At 42.1% G+C, this 18,956-nt stretch overlaps 1 protein-coding gene across 1 annotated transcript in view; it reads right to left on the bottom strand.

Annotated features, from left to right (window-relative positions):
• Window positions 1-9,188: 9,188 nt before the first annotated feature.
• Window positions 9,189-18,956, bottom strand: part of LOC106607182 (protocadherin-15) — a 371,077-nt gene continuing 361,309 nt past the window's right edge. Inside the window, exons 34-37 of the mRNA XM_045720950.1 lie at window positions 14,487-14,525; window positions 14,263-14,336; window positions 11,280-11,388; window positions 9,189-10,609 (exon numbers count right to left, since the gene is read on the bottom strand). Coding sequence (XP_045576906.1) covers window positions 10,151-10,609; window positions 11,280-11,388; window positions 14,263-14,336; window positions 14,487-14,525 — 681 coding nt within the window. The 3' untranslated portion in view covers window positions 9,189-10,150. The remainder of the gene's footprint in view (window positions 10,610-11,279; window positions 11,389-14,262; window positions 14,337-14,486; window positions 14,526-18,956) is intronic.

Below are 18,956 nucleotides of genomic sequence, written 5' to 3'. Positions count from 1 at the left end.
AGGCCCTGGACTCACCAGGCTGGGGAGACCCGCTGGAGGCCTGGTCTGAGGAAGCGGCACAGGAGAGACCAGGGTGGAGGGATCCACTGGAGGACTGGTCCTTGGAGGAGGCACAGGACAAACCAGGATGGGGAGACCCACTGGAGGGCTGGTCCGAGGAGGAGGCATGGGCTTTACCAGGATAGGGAGACCCACTGGAGGACTGGTCCGTAGAGAACGCACGGGCTTGACCAGGATAGGGAGACCCACTGGAGGACTGGTCCGTGGAGGAGGCACGGGCTTGACCAGGATGGGAAGACATGCAGGAGGCCTGGTTCTGGGCGTAGGCACAGGACGTGCAGGGCTGGGAAGATATGCAGGAGGCCTGTTTCTGGGCGCAGGCACAGTCTTCACCAGACAACCAGCACGCACCTCAGGACGAGTATGGAGAGCTGCCTCAGGTGACATCATTTCCACGACACGCTCCGTAGGGCGAATGCCGTGCCTATGCACCACACTAGCAGCTCTCTCATCTCTCTCTCCTTTAACCTGTTAGGGCTAGGGGGCAGTATTGACACGGCTGGATAAAAAAACATACCCGATTTAATCTGGTTACCACTCCTACCCAGTAACTAGAATATGCATATACTTATTACATATGGATAGAAAACACCCTACATTTTCTAAAACTGTTTGAATGGTGTCTGTGAGTATAACAGAACTCATTTGGCAGGCAAAACCCTGAGACATTTTCTGACAGGAAGTGGATACCTGATGTGTTGTATTACCTTTAAACCTATCCCATTGAAAAACACAGGGGCTGAGGAATATTTTGGCACTTCCTATTGCTTCCACTAGATGTCACCAGCCTTTACAAAGTGTTTTGAGTCTTCTGGAGGGAGATCTGACCGAACAAGAGCCATGGAACGATGATGTCCCATTAGACACCTGGCGCGCGAGTTCATGTTGGGTACCCTCGTTCCAATACGTTATAAAAGAGTATGCATTTGTCCACCTTGAATATTATTCATGTTCTGGTTAAAAAGGCCCTAATGATTTATGCTATACAACGTTTGACATGTTTGAACGAACGTAAATATATTTTTTCCCCTCGTTCATGACGAGAAGTCCGGCTGGCTTAGATCATGTGCTAACAAGACGGAGATTTTTGGACATAAATGATGAGCTTTTTTGAACAAAACTACATTCGTTATGGACCTGTGATACCTGGAAGTGACATCTGATGAAGAGAATCAAAGGTAATGGATTATTTACATAGTATTTTCGATTTTAGATCTCCCCAACATGACGTCTAGTCTGTATCGCAACGCGTATTTTTCTGGGCGCAGTGCTCAGATTATTGCAAAGTGTGATTTCCCAGTAAGGTTATTTTTAAATCTGGCAAGTTGATTGCGTTCAAGAGATGTAAATCTATAATTCTTTAAATGACAATATAATATTTTACCAATGTTTTCTAATTTTAATTATTTAATTAGTGGTGCTGACTTGACTGCCGGTTATTGGAGGGAAACGATTTCCTCAACATCAATGCCATAGTAAAACGCTGTTTTTGGATATAAATATGAACTTGATAGAACTAAAAATGCATGCATTGTCTAACATAATGTCCTAGGAGGGTCATCTGATGGAGATTGTAAAAGGTTAGTGCATCATTTTAGCTGGTTTTATGGTTTTGGTGACCCTGTCTTTGAATTGACAAAACATTACACACAACTCTTGTAAATGTACTGTCCTAACATACTCTAAATTTATGCTTTCGCCGTAAAACCTTTTTGAAATCGTAAAACGTGGTTAGATTAAGGAGATGTTTATCTTTCAAAGGGTGTAAAATAGTTGTATGTTTGAAAAATTTGAATTTTGACATTTATTTGGATTCAAATTTGCCGCTCTTGAAATGCACCTGCTGTTGATGGAGTGCACCACGGGTGGCACGCTAGCGTCCCACCTAGCCCATAGAGGTTAACAAACACAAACCACCTGCCACATCCTGACCAAGACTAACACAATTACGCCCTCTGCTGGTCAGGACGTGACAGTACCCCCCCCTCAAGGTGCAGACCCCGGGATGCACCTAAAAAAAAGAAAAACACAAGAAAATCCCCAATACCCCAACAAAACCAACAAACAATAACCCCTAAACAATAAGGGAGGGAAGGGAGGGTGGCTGCCGTCACCGACAGCACTGTGCTACACCCTCCCTCCCCAACCCACCTATCCTGGAGGTGGCTCAGGTGCAGGACGTGGACCTTGCTCCACCTTCGGCGTCGTCCACTTCGGTGGCGCTGCTAGCTGCGCCGGGCAGACGGGCCACTTGGGCTGACCCTGGCAGACGGACCACTCGGGCTGGGCCGGAGGGCAGGAGGGCCACTCGGGCTGGGCCGGAGGGCAGGAGGGCCACTCGGGCTGGGCCGGAGGGCAGGATTGCCACTCGGGCTGGGCCGGAGGGCAGGAGGGCCACTCGGGCCGGAGGGCAGGAGGGCCACTCGGGCTGGGCCGGAGGACAGGAGGGCCCCTCGGGCTGGGCCGGAGGACAGGAGGGCCACTCGGGCTGGGCTGGACAGTCGGGCCCCTCGGGCTGGGTCGGGCAGTCGGGCCACTCTGGCAGTTCCGGGCAGTCGGGCCACTCTGGCAGTTCCGGGCAGTCGGGCCATTCTGGCAGTTCCGGGCAGTCGGGCCACTCTGGCAGTGTGACTCTTGACTGGCGGGCAGCTCTGGTGACTGTTGACTGGCGAGGCTGGGCTGAAGCACTAGACTCCTGATGCGTGGGGCTGGTACTGGACGTGCCAACCTGGAGACATGCACCTCAATGCTAGTGCGTTTAGCGGAAACACCGGACCGTAGAGGCGCACTGGCGGTCTTGAGCGCAGGGTTGGCATCACCCCTTCAGGCTCGATGCTCACACTCCCCTGGCACATGCGGGGCGCTGGTACTGCGCTTACTGCTCTGAAAATGCCAGGCCTCACCACAGCACCTACCCCAAAGCACGGGACCTGTTCAGTGTGTTTTCTTCCAAAAAGGGTACGGGGAGCTGGCCTGGGTCTCCCATCTCGCCCCGCCAAACAGCCCTTGTGCCCCCCCCAAAACAAATCTTGGGTCTGCCTCTCGGGCTCTACCTGCCTCCCAGGCAGGTTGTCGCAGTGCACCCGCAATTGCTCCCATGTCCAGTCAATCCTCTCCTCCAGTATTTCCAGCGACCAGGATCCATCAACTCCCGTGCGCGCTGCTTCCAACTTTCCTCCTGTGGCTTCCTCCTCTTCCGCTGCTTGGTCCTTTGGTGGTGGGTGGTTCTGTCACAATAGTTGTCATGGAGAGAAGAGGACCAAGGCGCAGCGGGATTGTGGACACTCATGTTTATTAAATAAAACACGTAAAGCATCCACTTGAAAACAACAATAAACAGTACTTACAACAGCAACAGTCTTGCAGGCACATACAATGCAGTGCATGGACAACCACCCACAACCCCAAAGAAAAACACACACACCTATATAGGACTTCCAATCAAAGGCAACTCAACATACCTGCCTTCAATTGGAAGTCCCAATCACCAACACAACATTTAACAAACACAAACCACCTGCCACATCCTGACCAAGTCTAACACAATTACGCCCTCTGCTGGTCAGGACTTGACAGATCATCACTGTAACTCATGTCTCTGCTTGGTAAGGAAAAGTAGCACTTCACATCAACAGTACAGACACTATACAGTGTGTTGGTATTGCTCCAGTTATTCAGAAGCAGCAACCCTAGACTATCCAAAAAACGATGTTATTTAAAAAAAAAAATATTATTTCAACTTTATTTAACCAGGTTGGCTAGTTGAGAACAAGTTCTCATTTACAACTGCGACGTAGCCAAGATAAAGCAAAGCAGTGTGACACAAACAACAACACAGAGTTACACATGGAATAAACAAACATACAGTCAATAAAACAATGGAGATTAAGTCTATGTACAGTGTGTGCAAATGAAGTAAGATAAGGGAGGTAGGCAATAAATAGGCCATAGTGGCGAAATAATTACCATGCCCACCTACTAGCTACATTGGCAGCATTTACTAAAGTGAATCAATATATTGATTATGAAGTGTTCATGACAAAAAAAGCTAAAAAGCCAAAAAAAGCTAAATAGGTAAATAGTAACATATTAGAAAAAGTTTTGTTTTGTGTAGACATGGTCCAAGTTATTTATCTTGGTAGTATAGTGGGATTTCATGGTTCGTTGGGCCAACAGCAGTCTCTCTCATTATAAAGCTTGAGGCGACATCTTGTGGCTTCTTGTGAGCATGTTCTGGAGAGTTTTCAGGTATGACCTAACATGTAAGGCATAAAACATAACATTTATCCAGCAGGCTAACACGTCATTTGCAATGTGGTTATAGACTTAAGTATGTAAAGGTAAGTGAATAATTTGTGATTAACAATAATTAATTTAAAAAAAATAAGACAAGCAGAACCATAATGGTACTTAAAATGCTCTTGACAACAGCCCTTGCCCAATGGAGGCAGTCATAACATTATAACTGTGAGAATGACACTCACTGTAATAAAAATAATTTGGGTGACTGGAACTAGATGTTATCAGCTGCCATAACAGAACGTTTTTAAAAATAAAAATAAATCTTGATGAGCAAATATGACATTCATCATTCTGAATCATGGGTTTTGAGAAGAGGTTAATGTCTCAATCTTCATGTTACACTTCCGTACTCTTTCCACATTACCCTATCTCTTTATATTCTGGAATTCCAATTGTCCAAAGATAAATGGGCAGGTGAGTGATAGGTAGAAAATCAAGCTTATGAAAGATCGCGGTTAATATCTGTTTGATCGGACTTTGGAATTGTGCGTTTTTACCATCGTCTTGGTTTTGTCTTAACACAACGTTCTTCGCACTGGCACCCCATGGTACTACTATGGTACTTTTACTTATACCATGTTATAGTCTATGTCATGGAAATGTACCATGGTTTTAGCCTTGAAGTATTAAGGATACTACCATGGTACTTCCATTGTACCTAAATATTACCATGGTATGGCATCATTTATACCATGGTATAGATCTGAATCATGGAAGTTTACCATGGTTTTAGCTTCAAAGTATGATTGTACTGCCATTCACCTAAATAATTCCATGGTATTGCCTCTTAATTACCATTGATGTGGGTCATGGAAATTCCATGGTTTTAACCTGCATTATACATTCTACAATGGCAACGCACAATTATGATAAAGGATACCAAAAATGTACATATGTTGCCATCTTTATTAATTGTGCATTATCATAGTATAATAGCAGTATAATGCATTAAAGAAATAAACCCCCCGAGGTCAAAAGAGGTTGGTTGGTATCATATTGATGAATTTATATACCAGTATGGACAAGTTTTTGATAAAGTCAGAGGCAGGTTACTATTGTTGGTCCTAGTTTGTCTGTAACATCTAAGAAAAGGGAAATAATTGCTATGAAAAAGGGGTAATACTTTCTGTATTGATAGTACAGTTTCTTAAATCATGTTTGGGTTCCCTGTGTTGGCAAACTGAAATGTGGGGCAATATGAGAAATAATGTAGCCTAATCTTTGGCATTTTGAAATAATTTACAGTATTTATAGTCATGGGGTGTTGTGCTTATTTCCATCCGCAGAGGGAGCAGCTCGCTCTAGTGGTGGATTTACGCTCTCTCAACCCTACTCTACAGTGGCTCTCGTGCTAGCCTGACTAGTTAGTAAGTCAGTTGAATGAGAAATCCAAGCCAACTGAAAACTGAAGAGAGAAGCACCAGATAAACAAAGTATTTTAAACATTATCATCATGGTGAGCATATAAAGCATAGGATATGAAACACCAAGTTAAGCGGCATGTAATTATATAATTGTTGTTCTTTTTTGATAGTTTAAATAATTCATAAAAGTCCGTTAGCATAGAAGGTAACGTCGGCTAAAGTTTGCGCCAGTCAAGCTAGCCTGTTGTAGTGTGTAAACAAAGGGAAACATTGTAACTTGCTGTTTTTAGGGATATGTTGAGAATTACATGATGAAAATGTATCTATGAGATAAGATGATCTACCTTTTACAAACTATTGTTTTAGTACATTCGCTGTTTAGGATGTGTTTGTAAATTCGCTCTGGCTATCTACTCCGATTTCAGAGTGCTCTCGTCTGAGTGTGCCAGAGCACAGAATAACTGCTGAATTTACAAACACTCAACACCCATTGAATATGGCCGGTGTCAGTAAAGGTCGGCAAAAAAGCGTAATTTAATTGTTGCCAGCAGCACAGTTAGAGTCACCAACGGTCTGGATAATATGCAAACAGCCTAACCAGCTCTGCTAGTGCGAGTAAAATTGTAATTTGTGTCTGGAAGTAGCTAGCAAGCTAGCCAACGTTAGCCAGTTAGCTTGAGTGTTTGACTGCCGTTGTGAGGTCAGAACGCCCCTTGGACAGAGCGTCCAGTGTGAAATCTGAACGCTCTGAATTTAGGAACAGACAATCTGGCAACACTCTGAATTTAGAACACCCAGTGCGCACTGGCACCCCAGAATGAATTTAATAACACACCCTTAGAATTGTATAAGAGTAGCCAAGTCAGTTGGCTGAGGGGGAGCAACCTGAATACTGTTTTGAACAGAGATGCAACAGATAAATTAACTATTTTAAATCTTCCAGACTCCCTTCATTCTTCTCACCATACTCTATCCAGGTTCCAAGCTTTAAGAGGGTACACTACTAGACCATGTGTGTTGTGGTTTTTCACTATGAGCCAAAGGTATTTCATTTTAGGGATGAGGGCAGCATTGGGAAGTTTGGATGAAAAGCATGCCCAGAGTAAACTGCCTGTTACTCAGGCCCAGAAGCTAGAATATGCATATAATTAGTAGATTTGGATGGAAAACACGCTAAAGTTTCTAAAACGGTTACAATTATGACTGTGAGTACAACAGAACTCATATGGCAGGCGAAAACCTGAGAAAAATCCAACCAGGAAGAGGGAAATCTGAGGTTTGTCCTTTTTCAAGTGATTGCCTATCCAATATACAGTGTCTGTGGGGTCATATTGCACTTCCTAAGGCTTCCACTAGATGTCAACAGTGTTTAGAACATTGTTTCAGGCTTCTACTGTGAATGGGAAGAGAATGAGAGCAGTTGGAATCAGGTGTCTGGCAGTAGGCCATCTTCTCAGAAACGCGCGCGGGCGTGAGCACGAGCTCCCTTCTCTTTCCTTTATGAAGACAAAGGAATTGTCCGGTTGGAATATTATTTAAGATTTATGATAAAACCATCCTAAAGATTGATTCTATACATCGTTTGACATGTTTCTACGAACTGTAATGTAACTATTTTGACTTTTTGTCTAGTCTAAACGTGCGCTCTTGTGAATTTCGAATGCTGGACTAAACGCGCGAACAAAAAGGAGGTATTTGGTGACTTACATATAATACTTGTATGTGTGACAAATTTGACAAATTTGAATTGTGAGATTTTTGTTGTTTTGAATTTGGCATTCTGCTATCGTCCCACATTTCCCGGAGAGGTTTTTAACTTGGGTCAAAGGTTTCGGGTAGTCTTTCACAAGCTTCCCACAATAAGTTAGGTGAATTTTGGCCCATTCCTCCAGACAGCTGGTGTAACTGAGTCAGGTTGGTAGGCCTCCTTGCTCCCACACGCTTTTTCAGTTCTGCCCACAATTTTTTTTATAGGATTGAGGTCAGGGCTTTGTGATGGCCACTCCAATACCTTGACTTCGTTGTCCTGAAGCCATTTTGCCCCAACTTTCGAAGTATGCTTGGGGTTATTGTCCATTTGGAAGAGTCATTTGCGACTAAGATTTAACTTCCTGACTGATGCCTTGAGATGTTGCTTCAATATATCCACATAATTGTCCGTCCTCATGATGCCATCTATTTTTTGAAGTGCACCAGTCCCTCCTGCAGCAAAGCACCCCCACAACATGATGCTGCCACGCCTGTGCTCACGGTAGGGATGGTGTTCTTCGGCTTGCAAGCTTCCCCCTTTTTCCTCATTATGGCTAAACATCTCTAATTTTGTATCATGAGACCAGAGGACATTTCTCCAAAAAGTACGATCTTTGTCCCCGTGTGCTGTTGCAAACCATAATCTGGCTTTATATGGCGGTTTTGGAGCAGTGGCTTCTTCCTTGAAGAGCGGCCTTTCAGGTTATGTCGATATAGGACTCGTTTTACTGTGGATATAGATACTTTTGTACCTGTTTCCTCCATCATCTTTACAAGTTCCTTTGCTGTTGTTCTGGGATTGATTTGCTCTTTTTGCAACAAAGTACATTCATCTCTAGGAGACAGAACGCGTCTCCTTCCTGAGAGGTATGAAGGCTGCATGGTCCCATGGTGTTTATACTTGCAAACTATTGTTTATACAGATGAACGTGGTACCTTCAGGTGTTTGGAAATTGCTCCCAAGGATGAACCAGACTTTTGGAGGTCTACAAATTTTTTCTGAGGTCTTGGCTGATTTCTTTTGATTTTCCCATGATGTCAAGTAAAGAGGCAGTGAGTTTGAAGGTAGGCCTTGAAATACATCCACAGGTACACCTCCAATTGACTCAAATGATGTCAATTAGCCTATCAGAAGCTTCTAAAGCCATGACATAATTTTCTGAAATTTTCCAATCTGTTTAAAGGCACAGTCAATTTAGTGTATGTAAACTTCTGACCCACTGCAATTGTGCTATATTGAATTATAAGTGAAATAATCTGTCTGTAAACAATTTTTGGAAAAATGACTTGTGTCCTGCACAAAGTAGATGTCCTAACCAACTTGCTAAAACTATAGTTTGTTAACAAGAAATTTGTGGAGTGGTTATTAAAAAACGAGTTTTAATGACTCCAACCTAAGTCTATGTAAACATCCGACTTCAACTATACAGTACAATTACCTATCCCAAAGTCAGTCAAGATATAAGGAGGGGGCTTTAGGAAAATACTATAGGTCAGGAAGTTTCAGAAATACTGCCAAGTTTGAATAACTTCCTTTCACATCACCAGCTAATGCGAGAACAAAAACAACAATTTGTCAGAGTTCAATATTGGGCCTTTGTAAACAGCGTTCTACACAATACATGTGCCTTGACATGACTTACATGCAGATGTTGTGTTACTTCAACCTGCAGCTGTTTATCATTTATGCCAATGGTCCAAAGTATTGCACATTAAAACTTTACTGTTGATATTAATACATTATTTGGTAGTGCTTTTCCATCTGCATGGCCCTGAAGTGTTAAGAAAATATCTCAAACAGAAAGATTTTACATCAAGTTTTCTGTAGATACACGTCTGTTAAAAACAACATAGTTTAAATAATGACAATATTGACTTATTTCTTTGTTGAAATATTGACAAACGTATGCATTACTTCTATGTCATAGGTTACAAGTGTATAATCTCTCTCCATATTCTGATCGATATAAAATGACAAAAATAATTGCATTAACTCTGATAAGATATATTTTTTTATATAATTAAAACATAAAATCATCACAATAATATTTCATTATTTGCAAATAAAATGCCATCTTAGTAAAATACATATAATTTCTTAATTATTATAATTATATGTATCTATATTATCAAGTATCTGGGCTCCAGACATCATTCACATCTAAATCAAGAAAATACGTATAAAACATATTATGCAACATCCAGCGTGACAAAGGCCTTCAATGTCATTTTTAGGGATAATACCAATCAACAATCGTTACTTGTCATAAATGTTTCAAGGCAAGCATTGCTTCACAGCAATTTCACTGATCTGTATAATAGCCATATCAGGGATATGTATTAGACACATGAAACATCAGCATATCAAAACTCAAAATCAAATTCATAAGAATAGTGCAATAATACCGTTAGTGCAATCACACTGCTAGTCTTGGACAGTGATTGCAGCTTATACAGCAGAGGCATAGAATATTATTTTGCTCCTTCTCTCAACACATTAAAAACATGGTCAACTTTGTCAACAGAAAGATAAACACTCAGCAGTTCATATGTCATAATTGAATCATCGGTATGTGCAGGCTGTTCCAAGGCCCCATGCACAGCTCCTTCTCCTCTGATAATGTGTGGTTGCTGTGGGACGTCAACGTTTCTTTCGAAACACGACTCCTGCTCATCTACACAACAGTTGCTTCTGCTGATTCTGTCATGTAGTGCCTTGGCAATGTTGGATTTGGACCCAATTCTGTCAAGGAGCGTGATGCTGAACCCCAGGGACCCATTGGAGGACTGAGTTTAATGTCAACGGCGGAGGTAATGCCCGTAAGTGTACCTATTCCATTTCCTGTTACCGGTTCCCCGATGCTGTTTAGAGTAAGCTTCTCCTGAGTCTCAGTCAGCATTTTCAGATTTTTAAACTGTTTGCCCAGTTGGCCAGGGGAGCCCACCTTGAGGTTGTTGGGGTGCACGGGCCTCCTAGTCCGCACAATGGTCCCATTCTGAGAGAGGTAGACGTTCCCATTGATGTTAGCGTGGCGGTTGACATTAGACAGGCAGTTCCTCTGGGGTTCAGGAGCGCTGTCCTCTCCCATGGAGCTGTCCACCACCAGCTTGAGCCGCTTCATCCTCACCCCAGGCTGAGAACAAAAGATGGAGAGCCAAATATAAGGTTAATGCACAGATAACATAGTATTTACGTATATTAAAATATATCATGCATACAAACAGGTCATACAGAAAAGTCTGGCAATCAATGTACAAGTTATCTTAAAACTATGACAGTAACAGGATATGAAACACACAACTCTGTAAACATTATTTTACATTTGAGTCATTTAGCAAATGTTCTTTTCCAGAGCGACTTAAAGGAGCAATTATGGATAAGTGCCTTGCTCAAGGGCACGTCGACTGACTTTTCACTTAGCCAGCTCGGGAGCAGTGGAAGTGCTAGTGACAGTGGCAGTGGTAGCATTAGTGCCATTGGAGGTGCTAGTGACGGTTGCAATGTTCCTGGCACTGGTAGTTTTAGTGGCAGTGGTTGCAGCACAGGTACTGTAGTGCTGCTTCCCAGCCTGGTTCTTCCATAAAATCATCACTAAGCGCTGGAGGTCCAGGCAGTGATGAGATGGGCAGTTAAGTTGAGTCAGGGTCTGGGTCCGGACGTTCATGTTCAGCAGATTGTTTTTATATTCACATCAAAATCTGTTGCCAATTGGATGGAAACCTAGATATTGATAAATAGTGTTGATAATCAAAATCAAATTGTTGATCATATCAAATTGTTGATACATATAGTAAAATAAGTACCTCAGACCCATGGGGGCTGTAGAAGTCATCCTCCATAAACAGCTCTCCATGCTCATCGTACATGGGAGAGATCAGCTTCCTGTGATTGCCATACTGAGGAAGGTCATACCTGAGAGGAAAAACAAACGGGAAACAGCTTAAGGGCTGTTTCTACCATAATTCCTTTCCAACATTGCAATATATTTTTTGAGAGGTGACAGTAACTAACAACTTCTGCTCACACCGCTAGGGATGTGAGACATTTAAAGCACTAGCTCTAACAATAAAACAATTAGATATGTACTGTGTTAGATATAAGTCGATGTGCATAAAACATGCTTAAATTGGCATAATCAACCATTCCCAAGTTGTCATGGTTATTTTGGTCTGACTTCTGCTCTACACCCCACATCCCTCTAACTTGTGAGATGACATGCATGAGAGAAGGGGTCAACACTGATGTGCCGCATAATTGAATCTGTACAAATACATGAGAGAGTGAAGTGATATATACTGCTCAAAAAAAATAAAGGGAACACATAAACAACACATCCTAGATCTGAATGAAATAAATAATCTTACTAAATACTTTTTTCTTTACATAGTTGAATGTGCTGACAACAAAATCACACAAAAATAATCAATGGAAATCCAATTTATCAACCCATGGAGGTCTGGATTTGGAGTCACACTCAAAATTCAAGTGGAAAACCACACTACAGGCTGATCCAACTTCGATGTAATGTCCTTAAAACAAGTCAAAATGAGGCTCAGTAGTGTGTGTGGCCTCCACGTGCCTGTATGACCTCCCTACAACGCCTGGGCATGCTCCTGATGAGGTGGCGGATGGTCTCCTGAGGGATCTCCTCCCAGACCTGGACTAAAGCATCCGCCAACTCCTGGACAGTCTGTGGTGCAACGTGGCGTTGGTGGATGGAGCGAGACATGATGTCCCAGATGTGCTCAATTGGATTCAGGTCTGGGGAATGTGCGGGCCAGTCCATAGCATCAATGCCTTCCTCTTGCAGGAACTGCTGACACACTCCAGCCACATGAGGTCTAGCATTGCCTTGCATTACGAGGAACCCAGGGCCAACCGCACCAGCATATGGTCTCACAAGGGGTCTGAGGATCTCATCTCGGTACCTAATGGCAGTCAGGCTACCTCTGGCGAGCACATGGAGGGTTGTGCGGCCCCCCAAAGAAATGCCACCCCACACCATGACTGACCCACCGCCAAAACGGTCATGCTGGAGGATGTTGCAGGCAGCAGAACGTTCTCCACGGCGTCTCCAAACTCTGTCACGTCTGTCACGTACTCAGTGTGAACCTGCTTTCATCTGTGAAGAGGACAGGGCGCCAGTGGCGAATTTGCCAATCTTGGTGTTCTCTGGCAAATGCCAAACGTCCTGCACGGTGTTGGGCTGTAAGCACAATCCCCACCTGTGGACGTCGGGCCCTCATACCACCCTCATGGAGTCTGTTTCTGACCGTTTGAGCAGACACATGCACATTTGTGGCCTGCTGGAGGTCATTTTGCAGGGCTCTGGCAGTGCTTCTCCTGCTCCTCCTTGCACAAAGGCGGAGGTAGCGGTCTTGCTGCTGGGTTGTTGCCCTCCTACGGCCTCCTCCATATCTCCTGATGTACTGGCCTGTCTCCTGGTAGCGCCTCCATGCTCTGGACACTACGCTGACAGACACACCAAACCTTCTTGCCACAGCTCGCATTGATGTGCCATCCTGGATGAGCTGCACTACCTGAGCCACCTGTGTGGGTTGTACACTCCGTCTCATGCTACCACTAGAGTGAAAGCACCGCCAGCATTCAAAAGTGACCAAAACATCAGCCAGGAAGCATAGGAACTGAGAAGTGGTCTGTGGTCCCCACCTGCAGAACCACTCCTTTATTGGGGGTGTCTTGCTAATTGCCTATAATTTCCACCTGTTGTCTATTCCATTTGCACAACAGCATGTGAAATTTATTGTCAATCAGTGTTGCTTCCTAAGTGGACAGTTTGATTTCACAGAAGTGTGATTGACTTGGAGTTACATTGTGTTGTTTAAGTGTTCCCTTTATTTTTTTGAGCAGTGTATATTGCTGCAATATACTATTGAATCTGTGATGTATGTGGGAGTAAAGGCTAAACTCTGCCCACAATACAGCTGTGAGCGATGCACAATTAAAAGGCCCATATCATAATCTCCATTAGCCCCACATTGAATCAGTAAATGAGGTGCAATGTGGGGCTGACATCAATCAGCATCATACCAACATCTGCGTCAGACCTGAAATAGCAAGCCAAAACAGATTTGTGGTCCTATCTGTAACCCACTTGTCATGTGTGCCAAAAGCCAGCTGTATTAAACCAGTGACTGTGTGAAAACTGAAGGAAGCAGGTCAATTGGAAATCTGCATTAGCAACTCCTTCTGAACAGGTGAGTTCGCTGGGTCACCGCATACAGCTAATGATTGCTGGATTTAAAGATTAAGGCAGCTATTAAATTGCTCCATGCTCTTTAAATAGAAACAGATCAAAGGCAGTCTGGGATTATTGTGATAGCAACCTCAGCCGCAGCAGCTTTAATAAGGACCTGCTGTCCCACATAGTCGACCAGTCTTCACAACACAATTACTGTCAGACTCAACAGAATTCCCCTCTCTTCCCTACTGGAGGAGACCATTACCAGGCTCTCAGGTGCCATGCTCCGCTCAAGGCTGAGAAATAGATTACATTTGGTGGGAGTGGAAAGGGTAAACACAGGCATGATCTGCATAAATATATTACAATATATTACACTTAACCCATCATTTTGAATTTCCCCACATTACTCTCCAACCCAAAGGATCACTCAGTGTGTGTGTGTGTGTCGGGGGCTTGTGAAATGTAATTTTGTCTTAATGGCATAACTTTCACCTTTAAATTAACCAGTGGACATCAATTAAATTCTCTGGATCAGAGCGAGACTGATGAGAGATGGGAAGATCAGCGGAGTTTGGACTCACCCCTGGTCATAATTATAGTAGTCATCCCTGTAGTAGTCTTGGCCTGGGTCGATGCCTGACTCCATGGACAGCTCCTGAATTTCAGAAGAAGTTCATAGAGATAAAATGAGTACAGAGAAATAAAAGATAAACCATAGAAACCCAGCACAGCACATTACAGAACAGCACAGTGTGAGCATTGAATAATTATCCTTATGAGTTGAGAGAAGCTGTAAGGTTTCTACCTCAGGTCTCAGCAGGGATGTCCTTAGCAGTTGCTGTTGCTGCCATAGATTAGTTCGAGAGGGAAGGATAAGGAGAAACAGAGACAGAATGTCAAACTCAAAGTTCATATACATTTTATGATATAGATACAGCAGAAGAAAGGATGAAAGGTGTTTAATATTTTACTGCAGTGGGCTAAATCAGGGTCACACAGAGTGTTTCTCAGTAGTCTTAAACAAATATACTTTGAAACAAAAGTATAAACCTCACACACAGTTATGAGCTTAAAAAAAGAAGACACCTTTTCCTAATTTATAGAGTTGAAATGTATTCAATTTTGAGTTTGCATCCCAATATTACACTCTATATACTGTATATCACAAAGACTGAAATATAACAAAACCGTTTGACATACATGTAGAAACACGGGATTAAAAATATATATATCTCTATTTATTTTGTATGATATTATGAAAAATATTAACAAGATTCCACCCATGAGGCCACTAGGTAATTTGACTACAGAAAAAGGCTATGGCCATAGAGAGAGGAAAGTGGATTTGGAGGAGATAACGAACAAAGGATAAACACAGTATAAGGTGGCGATGAGGTAATGAAGGAGAATACAGAGAAAAGGAAAGATTGAGACAATGAACAGAGTAGACAGTCAAAATGAAAATAGACAAAAGGTGTTGTTGATAAAAGATGATAGAAATGGTGAGAGAATGGATATAGTGTATTTTAGAAGAAGCCAGAAGAGAATGAGAGATAGATGATTGATAAAGCACACTCAAAACTTTAGAGCTGATATCAAATATAGAAAATGAAAAGAGCATGCATGACACTTCTGATGCTAAAGTTCATGGGTTATTACAGGGTAGGATTTGGATGACTCAGGGTACAAAAGTTGTCAAACATTGAGTCAGTTGATCTTTGGCAAAGCTTCTAGTAATGCTTCCCTGCACCAGTAGAGAAAACAATGCTTACCTGACACCTAACAGTACAGAGATGTCGTGACGTGACTATCATTGTGATGATGGCTATTTTATCAAATCAAATAACTATGTTTAATTATTATGTGATTAAATGAATCATGTAACAATTAACTGATTAGTAACTTGGGGCACCATGGAAAAAGTTTGTTTAACTTTTTTAGGTTAGGGGGCAGTATTCGGAATTTTGGTAGAAGCGTGCCCAAAGTAAACTGCATGTTACTCAGGCCCAGAAGCTAGGATATACGTATAATTGGTAGATTTGGATAGAAAACACTCTATGGTTTCCAAAACTGTTAGAATAATGTCTGTGAGTATAACAGAACTGATATGGCAGGTGAAAACCCTGAAGAAAATCCATCCAGGAAGTGGGATATTTTTGGTTGGTCTAGTTTTCAATTGAATGCCTATACAGTATCCGTTGGGTTAGGACCTAGATTGCAGTTCCTATGGCTTCCACTAGATGTCAACAGTCTTTAGACATTGTTTCAGGCTTGTATTCTGAAAAACGAGGAAGAATGAGAGCATTTTCTATGTGGCATGCAGAATGAAGCAGATAGCGCACCCTTCGTTTTTTTTCCTTTCTATTGAATACGCTATTGTCCGGTTGAAATATTATTGATTATTTTGACAATAGACAACCTGAGGATTAATTATAAACATCGTTTGACACACACACACACACACACACACACACACACACACACACACACACACACACACACACACACACACACACACACACACACACACACACACACACACACACACACGGTATACGTTGAATTGATTACTAACATAATGCAATGAAAGACCCTAGTGGACCAACCCGACATGACGGCTTGTTACACAATGGAAGGGGATGGGTAAGATAAAGAGAGTGGGCTGGTACATAGATGTGGAAGCCATGCTCATGAAAAATGAATACTTTGCACATGAACAACCACTCATTTGAAAAGAAATGCAACACATATATTTACGCTTGTATGCCTTTGTCATCTCTCTGTTGAAACCACTCGTCCGTCTATGGCGAGTAGTTCAATGTAAGTCTCTTGTTGTGTAAGTGTCTGGTTGTCCACCAGAGGTCACAGTGTCCTCAGTTGTAGTAGGCTTCTTTGTCTCTGATGTATCCAGCCTAACAAACACTCAGAGGTGTACAGGCGGTGGTCTTGGTCGAGTTTATTAGACTAAAGTACTTAAACAGCTGCAGACTGAATGTACCGATGTAGTCTATCTTCTTCACTCAAGAGTTTGAGTCTTACCATTTTCTGGTCTGGTAGTTTTAAACCATTTCAATGTGTAGCCACTGCTCCAAGCTTTCGGGTCTTGTAGTTTTAACCTGTTAGGGCTAGGGGGCAGCATTTGCACGTCTGGATAAAAAAAATGTACCCGATTTAATCTGGTTACTAATCCTACCCAGTAACTAGAATATGCATATACTTATTATATATGGATAGAAAACACTCTAAAGTTTCTAAAACTGTTTGAATGGTGTCTGTGAGTATAACAGAACTCATTTGGCAGGCAAAACCCTGAGACATTTTCTGACAGGAAGTGGATACCTGATGTGTTGTATTGACTTTAAACCTATCCCATTGAAAAACACAGGGGCTGAGGAATATTTTGGCACTTCCTATTGCTTCCACTAGATGTCACCAGCCTTTACAAAGTGTTTTGAGTCTTCTGGAGGGAGATCTGACCGAACAAGAGCCATGGAACGATGATGTCCCATTAGACACCTGGCGCGCGAGTTCATGTTGGGTACCCTCGTTCCAATACGTTATAAAAGAGTATGCATTCGTCCACCTTGAATATTATTCATGTTCTGGTTAAAAAGGCCCTAATGATTTATGCTATACAACGTTTGACATGTTTGAACGAACGTAAATATATTTTTTCCCCTCGTTCATGACGAGAAGTCCGGCTGGCTTAGATCATGTGCTAACAAGACGGAGATTTTTGGACATAAATGATGAGCTTTTTTGAACAAAACTACATTCGTTATGGACCTGTGATACCTGGAAGTGACATCTGATGAAGAGAATCAAAGGTAATGGATTATTTACATAGTATTTTCGATTTTAGATCTCCCCAACATGACGTCTAGTCTGTATCGCAACGCGTATTTTTCTGGGCGCAGTGCTCAGATTATTGCAAAGTGTGATTTCCCAGTAAGGTTATTTTTAAATCTGGCAAGTTGATTGCGTTCAAGAGATGTAAATCTATAATTCTTTAAATGACAATATAATATTTTACCAATGTTTTCTAATTTTAATTATTTAATTTGTGACGCTGACTTGACTGCCGGTTATTGGAGGGAAACGATTTCCTCAACATCAATGCCATAGTAAAACGCTGTTTTTGGATATAAATATGAACTTGATAGAACTAAAAATGCATGCATTGTCTAACATAATGTCCTAGGAGTGTCATCTGATGGAGATTGTAAAAGGTTAGTGCATCATTTTAGCTGGTTTTATGGTTTTGGTGACCCTGTCTTTGACTTGACAAAACATTACACACAACTCTTGTAAATGTACTGTCCTAACATACTCTAAATTTATGCTTTCGCCGTAAAACCTTTTTGAAATCGTAAAACGTGGTTAGATTAAGGAGATGTTTATCTTTCAAATGGTGTAAAATAGTTGTATTTTTGAAAAATGTGAATTTTGACATTTATTTGGATTCAAATTTGCCGCTCTTGAAATGCACCTGCTGTTGATGGAGTGCACCACGGGTGGCACGCTAGCGTCCCACCTAGCCCATAGAGGTTAAACCATTTCAACATGTAGCGACTGCGCCATGCTTTCTGGTCTTGTAGTTTTAACAATTTCAACGTGTAGCCACCGCTCCACGCTTTCTGGTCTTGTAGTTTTTAGCCACCACTCCATGCTTTCATATTTAGTCACATAAGTTTTAATACATTGAGAAGTCAATCTGATATCTACATTGTGAAAGCTCTTAAAGATACAGTTATCTTGTTATACAATCCATAATGACATCACAAAATGCTAAATGCTTATTGTTTCAACCCCCTCAACCATTTCCCACATTCTTTATGTTAGGAACATTGTTTCATTATCCACTTTTGGATGTTGGAGTTTTGGAGGCATATTCTCTCTCTACACACATCAGATACCTTTGTTCAATACTGCAGGTCCAGAGAGAGAGTTTAAGACTGGTCGTTAAAGTCATGAGACCGGCTCACTTCCTCCCCTTCATCTCTGGTGGGAGAAAGTGGCCTCTCTTCGATGCTCACCAAGGAGGGAAAGTCATGACAGAGATGTCATGGCATCAACAATTTTCAAACCAAATAAAAACTGTGACGCTAATGTTAAAATAATCTGCCAACTATCTCTCATCCCGTCTAAATCTCATTCAGTATTTTCCATTAAGTGAGAGGTAGATAAAAATGATGAAGAATAAAGTTGCCTCAAGCTCCCTTGAGCATGAAAAAATTGGCTTGGCACACAATACAAAACACAGAAATATATCACA

Source organism: Salmo salar, chromosome ssa01 (genome assembly GCF_905237065.1).
Source record: "Salmo salar chromosome ssa01, Ssal_v3.1, whole genome shotgun sequence".
Taxonomy (NCBI): domain Eukaryota; kingdom Metazoa; phylum Chordata; class Actinopteri; order Salmoniformes; family Salmonidae; genus Salmo; species Salmo salar.
The sequence above is the reverse complement of the archived record's forward strand: the minus strand, read 5'-3'. Positions and strand labels throughout refer to the sequence as shown.